Genomic DNA, 7608 nt, shown 5'->3' with positions numbered 1-7608 from the left:
GGTGGCGATAGCAACGCCACCTGCACTGTGAGAAACACCAAGACTTTTTTGGCAGTTTTCAAGCCTTTATTTTCTTTTACTGCCTGATAATTAGACTTAGAGGGCTGGCAGCCCTTGAGGGCCGGCACATGCCCCAGCTGCTGGCCCACCCCGGTTTCGGCAGTGCCTGGGGCATTCTTCTAGTGCTGCCGGCGGGGTGGCCTCTTCCTGGCTGGAGAGGAAGCCTCGGGGCTGCCGGCCCTCCTCTTCGGGGGTCGCCGTGGCCCCCCAGGGGAGTGGTCCCTGCCCCGGCTGGGAGTAGATGGATGTGCCATGGCCTCCTCGGGATCCTCCGGGGGCTCTTCTTGCTCCCCAGGAATAGGAACGGGGGCAGAGGGAGGGCTGCCAGGACCCCCACGAAGGGCAGCTGCTGAGGTGCTGGGGAGGTCGTCCACGTTGGTTCCCTCGGAGCTGCTGGAGGGGGCCGGGACAGGTGTGGGAGACCCTCCTCGGGAGGCAGCGGGGCTGGGGGCAGCCACGGGGCTGCCCTCCCGCTCCCCGGCAGCATGGCCATCCTCCAGACCCAGCAGACGGTGGGCTTCCCCACTGCACCATCGCACAGCAACATTAATAAGTTGGTGCACAAATGTTGCCGCACGGCTTTGGAGGGAGGCCCCCAGCAGCTGGACCAGTAGGTCTTCATGTAGCCCAAAGAGGACCAGGAGGGGCATGACGAGGTCCTCCACGATGGCCGCCAGCGAACGCCGGTTCCCAAAGATCCGTCCCAGCTCCTGACGCACCCAGGTCAGAAGGGGCTGGAGGAGAGCTGGGTGGTCCCGGAAAAGGGATGCCCAGGTGTTGGGCTGGAGGCCACCCAGAGAAGCCCTGGACACCATCCCCACAGGCTGTGGTTGTGTCGCTGCAGGGCTGTGGGCAGCTGGATGGCCAGGAACTCCTCCTGCCTGGTGGCTGACGACGGATGAAGCCACAGGTGGGACAACATGCTCCTCAAAGTTGTCGTCTGCCCGCACCGAGTGCACGATGGAGAGGATCCTCCTCTTGCAGAGGGGGCACTCGGGCTTGCTCTCAGCCCACCGCAGGATGCACCCGTAACAGAATTGGTGGAGGCATGGCATCACGTAAGCGGCATTGTCCCAGCTGTCCAGGCATATTGGACAGCAGTTCTCCAGCTCCGTGGCCATGCTCTCTATGTGCTGCGGTGGGCTGGGGGGAGCTGGCGATGTCAAGAGGCTCCCTCGCACCGGTGCTGCAGCAGCGGGTGTCACACTAGAAAAGGAAGAGAGGCCACAGTCATTGGGTGGCCTGGCGAGGGGTGGAAGAAATGCCCAGGTCCCTCAAGAAGGAAACCCTCCCAGCTCCCCAGGGTGAGGTGTCCCCGCACAGCTCACCTCTGCTGCTGTGAGGGTGCCTCCTGGGTGCCCCGGCTGCCTGAAGCTGGCAGGGCCGGGAAAATCCTTTGACGGCTCTGGGGTTGGACACGAGAGCTGCAACAAACAACTCCCTGAGCACGACACCAGCACCAAAGGCCTCGCTTAACACTCCAAACCTCGCGAACTCGCTCAGCTGGAGTGCTGGCACGAGCTGGCTGGGTGCGACTCGGCGCCCAGATATAAGCAGTGGGGGACGCCTGGTCACAATCCATCGCTTGGGAATATCACAGTCCGTCACTAGGTGACATCACAGTCTGTCTCTCGGGGACGTCTCAGTCCATCCCTTGGTGACAACAGAACCCATCGGTTGAATCGGGGATTCAGTGACATCAGAACCCATATCTTGTTGATGACACTGTCCCAACGGGCCATCCTCGCCCAAGGCGCTCACCCTGGCAGCGCTGCAGCCCCAGTACACACATCTGGGGTTACCGCAACACCAGTGCCCACTCCGTCCCCCCACCTCTTGTCTTGTGCTCGGCATCGGTGTTTCATGCCAGTTACCGAGGTCTCAGCCATGTCTTACCAGAGCCCTGTCAGGTCGCTCTGGCCATGGCAGATGTCTCCAGGCACATACGACAAGAGGGTTCATTGGGTAACACCCCGTGCCTCCCTGGAAGGCTGCGGGACAAAGTCCCACAGGCTCTTCCCACACCCCAGCATGCTGGCCAGCCCTCGGGGCTCCCCTGCTTCCTCCCACAGGGATCAAGGGCAGCACTTGGCTCGCTCTCACAGTTTTTCTCCTGTCTTTCTCCCCTAGCCAGAAGGCACAAGGGTGATGCCCTCTGCTCAGCACCCATCAGGCCTCATGCCGGTGCTATGTCCCATGTGGGATCCTGGACAGGAGGGAGGCCGACATAGCAGAGGGGCTCAGGGGAGGCAAGGAGGGTCTGTGGGGCTGGGGCTGGTTCAGCATGGACCAGAGAAGGTGTTGGGGCACCTCACAGCACATGCTGGTGCCTATGGGGAAGGTATCAATGGGATGGGGACAGGCTCTTCCCAGCACTGCCTGGTGGGAGGGTGAGAGACGGTGGCATTGCCTGAAACTAGAGAGGTTCAGGCTGGAGGTAAGGGATCAAAACCAAAATCCCTGTGAGGATCATGAAGCACTGGAGTGGGATGCCCAGAGATGAGGTAGGATCCCTGAGCCTGGAGGTCTTCAAGACCTGAGTGGCCACAACCCAGAGCACGGCGGTCACAAGCCCGTGAAGGGGGACTCGCCAAAGTCCCAGAAGAGAAAGCACTGCCTGTAGAAAATACAGCAAAGGTTTCCAAAGGTGCTACAGCTTCCAGAAGCTGCAGTGTCAGAAGCCACTTTCTGGTTTCCTTCGATTCAGCAGCTTTCACAAACATTGATTAAAAATAGAATAGAACAGAACAGAACAGAACAGAACAGAATAGTTCCAGCTGGAAGGGACCTGCAACTATCACCTAGTCAGACTGCCTGACCACGCCAGGGCTGACCAGAAGTTAAAGCATTAAGGGCATTGTCCAAATGCCTCTGAAACAGTGACAGGCATGGGGCATCGACCACCTCCCTAGAAAGCCTGTTCCATTGTTTGACCACCCTCTTGGTAAAGGAATGCTTCCTAACATCAAGTCTGAACCTCCCCTGATGCAGCTTTGAACCCTCCCCACGCATCCTGTCGCTCCCTCTCCACTTCCCCTCCTCAGGAAGCTGTAGAGAGCAATGAGGTCGCCCCTCAGCCTCCTTTTCTCCAAACTAGACAAACCCAGAGTCCTCAGCCGCTCCTCATAGCACATGCTTTCCAGCCCTTCCACCAGCTTTCTTGCCCTCCTCTGGATGCATTCAGGGACCTTAACATCCTTTTTCAACTGTGGGGCCCAGAACTGCACACAGTACTCAAAGTGAGGCCGCACCAACGCTAAATACAGCAGGATAAACCCCTCTCTTGACCGGCTGGTTATGCTGTGTTTAACGCACCCCAAGATGCGGGTTGCCCTCTTGGCGGCCAGGGCACACTGCTGACTCATACTGAGCTTCGTGTCAACCAGCACCCCCAGATCCCTTTCTGCAGGGCTGCTCTCCAGACACTCTGCTCCCCATCTATACTTGTGCCCGGCGTTCCTCCATACAAGGTGCAGATTGCCCAACGCTCCAATCTATCCAGGTCCCTCTGCAAGGCCTCTTGTCGCTCGAGAGAGTCAACAGCACCTCCCAGTTTGGTATCATCAGCAAACTTGCTAATGGTGCGTTCAACTCCTGCCTCCAGACCATTGGTAAGAATATGGAACAGAACTGGCTCTAGGACTGAGCCCTGAGGAACACCACTGGTGACTGGCCACCAGCCAGATGTAGCCCCATTCCCTACAACCCCTTGAACCCTGCCGTTCAGGGCCATTATTTGAACTTAGTATTTTAACAAGATCACAAAAGTTATCTGTCTCTCCCATCTTCTCCCACGTCCAGTTAAACAAGTGTCCTCTAACTCTCAAAGAAAGGACATAAAAGTAGCAAACTTCCAATAAAGGAAAGAACACATAACTAACGTGAAATAAACAAGGAATGGAGAAATATGACAGGGAATTAAGTAATACATCACAAATACAAATAAGCTTAAAAATGTTGACATAAAAAATGTTCTTTTTTCAATAGCTATTGCTCGAGCAAGGCACTCGAAATTTCTTGCCAATTATGTTTTATTCCTCTGTCTTAAATATGCATGTATAGTTCTAACTTTTCACTGACTGTTTTTGAATGTTTTACTTTTTTATATTATCTCTTTCATATTTTTCCCCTCCATTACTCTGCTTCCTCAATAATTTATTTAATTGATTCTTTTCGTTCAGTTTTCCTTCCTTCATTTCTTTTCATTCTCCTTCCTCTGGGTTCTGGATAATCTAGATCACCTGTGTTTCTAGTCTTTTTTTTTTCCTCTGCATCCATTTGGTGATGAGTCAATGCCCTAGCTGGAGCAAAAGGAAATAGGCTATCCCAGGCATATTCTTACGGAAGTTGTCTAAGAGAAAGCATAGGTAACTACAGTTCTACATTTTTAAGCCTGTGCTTTGTAAGTGTCCAACTTACGTATATTTAATTTAATGTTACAAGTAACCTATTGCTACTAGAAAGTAGTGCTCAGAAACAATTTAAAGTCCGTTTATGGAAAAGCTTTACAAGGCAGCAGCTATTCAACAGAGTCATCGAATCTATCAGATATATTTAAGTAATACTTTCCTGTCACATTCTGATTATCTATTCTCAGGCATGCAACTTTTTGCATCTTAATCCCGTAAGATTAAGGTGGGCAATCTTATTTGCTTACCTTACTATAATCATCTACTTATAAAAATGCACTTATCATTGGACCCTTTAAAAGGCAGGATTTCACTATTTTGACACTCACCTGCACCCTCACAGACCCGCCTCCCCTCCATTTTCAGCCAAGATCATCAACCACTGCTTCAAGAGTACTCAGTTAAACCCTGCCACTGAGGCTGAAAGCAAGCTGCCTAGGACCTTCCAGGAGATCTCCAAGAAAATGCATTAATAAAAAGAAAGAGGAGGACCTTTGCACTGCTGTTTTGAGTTTCTCCCTCAAATGACACTGGGCTTCCCGGAAAGAACATGTTAACAGTTTTAGGAGATTGTATGTCTTCTCTGTGTCAAACGCATGGGAAAACCATAGGCAAAGCCATGTGCTTTTTTAGTGTCACCTACCATAGTTTCTTCTGTAGGTTTTATTAGATCCAACAGCAGTAAGATTCAGATTTTTTGGAATGATTCTGATAGCCTTTGATAATTATTTTCTCTAATTGTAGATAGTAAGAAAGAACCTAGCAAATTACAGAATGATTCCCTGATTGTTAGCCCACCTGTGGTAAGGAATGGCAAGCCCTGAAATCACATGAACAAAGCTAACGAGAAACCTTTAAGGACATGGGAGGCATGAAGTAGATCCTGGAAATCTTGGCAATCTGCTGCCTGTGGGCTGAGGGGTGCTGAGGATTCTCAGGGCTCAATGAGGAGAGTGGCAAGCTAGTAGAAACAAATGTGAGGGGTTGCTTTTTTGGGGTGTTGGTGGTTTGGTTTGGTTGGTTTTTGCCTTGCTTTTGCTGCTCTCTACGTTTTAGTCTAGGTTTATGTAAAATTCTGTTGCTAAGCCAGAATAAGTCTCCTGGGTCCAGGACCCTTCAAAACACCTGTCTTGCCCCGCAATGTGTTGCTTTCAGCATCTAGCTGTTGTTTTAGTCTGTTAATATGATAAGACACAGATGGGATTGATAGAAATACAGAGGAAATGGGCAGTACGGAATATGAATTGGATGTTTAAGAGGAAATACTTATGGCAAAAGCTACAGATAACAGGGGGAAAATTACATGTCATCAGTAATTAGAAAAATCCTGGCAATATTATAGACATGACTGTCCTTTAGGGGGAGAAAAAATAGAGATGATATGCAGTGACTCAAACAAAACCTAAAGAGATAGATATTAAATATCACCTGCTAAAGTAGTTTTTCAAATCAGACGTTTCAGACAAGATGTACCTGAAAGTTTCAAGGTGGTTAGCCCTGGTAATTTCTGCTACACTGAAAGAGTGGGGAAAGCCCAGGTATGTGGGAAAAAAATGAAGTCAATACTGCTAAAAGCTCATCAGAGCACACAATCCAGTGGATTACAGGTTTAACCTGAGAGTTAACTGAAAGTAAGCAATGTAAGAGATGATATAGGTTTCAAATAACGACGACTTTCTCAGTGACATGGTTAATAGTTAATATATATTACATATAGTCTATGTAATTAATTCTAATTGAAGTATTTATGTGGAAAAGTTACTTTGTCGAGCCCCGTATCTTGCAGAACTGATGGATAAAAGTAACTGCATGTGTCATATTTCAGCACCTATAAGGCATCTAATGTCACACTGTGTAATCAAAAAGATCAAAAGATTTAACAAAATGTAGTATCCATGAAGCATAGTACATGGATTAAAGCTGGCCAACTGAAGGATCTCAAATTCCGTGTTAATGGGACTTTTTTACTGAATGTTACTCTGAAGCTTATTTTTCCTAATGAAGCCCTGCAAAGACCGGTACCTCCTAAGGACTGGTACTGATACTGTCACAGCTCATCAGGTAACAGCCTGGATTTCACGTGATCAGACGCTGCGTAACATCTAGATACAAAGCATCTATGCCATACAGCAGGATGAGAATTGTACTTGGGAGAGCACAAATCAAAAAGACGGCGGGAGGTAATCATATCAATATACAATTTCTGTGTGAGCCTGCACACAAAATTGTTGTGAGAACAGGGAGATTCTACCACTGTTCAAGTGGCCCAGCTGAGGTTCCTGAAGACATAGCTTACAATTTAAGCAGTCTAGCAAATGGAAAGCTGGGAGAGAGAGGAGTCCTGTCAGTATAGTACTGACTAATTTCATTTTAAAAAGGGCATAGGGTCTTGAATGAGACTAAAAGTTTGATGATACCTGTAATCAACTCGAAGAATGTTACAAATGTGGGGTAGAAATATTCCAGGATACAGACTACAAGTTCCCTTTTTTGAGGTGACAATGCAAGTTATAATGTACTTATTTAAACTGTCCATGAGCTGATGTTTATGTCCTTTGGACTATTTACTTTATTCTCTGGACACTTTTTTTAGTTAATGTCTTTACTTCGCCTTAGTCATTCTAATCTGGTATAGCTGCAGTTTTTTGATGGGCTTAATTAGGAGAAAAGAAGATTTCTTTTTCTTTAAAAAGAGATAGTATTGTAAAGTGACCAAAAAAAAAAAAAGAGTACAGATTCAGGAATAGTTCTAATGTCTGAAATTAAATACATTTTTGGAAAGTGTATTAGATCTCAATGTGATAAAAGAATACAACCACCAAAATAGTTTAGTATAGACAAAGTGCGAGGAGAACAGGTAGAGAGTGAAAGATGCATCACATAAAAAGCCAGGGTCTGAACACGAATAGATTTGTATGTCCTCAGAAGACGTTATTTCTTTGTCACACTTGGAATATGGCTCTGGATTCATCTAGCAGCTGACCAGCAGCATCCCTGTAGTCCTTAAGAAAGTCTTGCCGACCTAAAGGGACCTTGCCTTCCCCAGTAAATGAAGTTTCCTTCCTGTAAAATATTGCAGGTCGTTGTTAGGTGAGTGATAGGTAAATAAAAAAAGTGATTGCCCTGTCTTACTACCAAA

At 48.2% G+C, this 7608-nt stretch overlaps 1 protein-coding gene across 1 annotated transcript in view; it reads left to right on the top strand.

Annotated features, from left to right (window-relative positions):
- Positions 1-545: 545 nt before the first annotated feature.
- Positions 546-7608, top strand: part of LOC132321098 (syntabulin-like) — a 33218-nt gene continuing 26155 nt past the window's right edge. Inside the window, 2 exon segments of the mRNA XM_059834680.1 lie at positions 546-572; positions 687-783. Coding sequence (XP_059690663.1) covers positions 546-572; positions 687-783 — 124 coding nt within the window.

The sequence above is a fragment of the Gavia stellata genome, unplaced genomic scaffold (genome assembly GCF_030936135.1).
Source record: "Gavia stellata isolate bGavSte3 unplaced genomic scaffold, bGavSte3.hap2 HAP2_SCAFFOLD_56, whole genome shotgun sequence".
In the NCBI taxonomy this organism is placed as follows: domain Eukaryota; kingdom Metazoa; phylum Chordata; class Aves; order Gaviiformes; family Gaviidae; genus Gavia; species Gavia stellata.
Note: the sequence above shows the minus strand (reverse complement) of the source record. Positions and strands in the feature narration are given on the sequence as shown.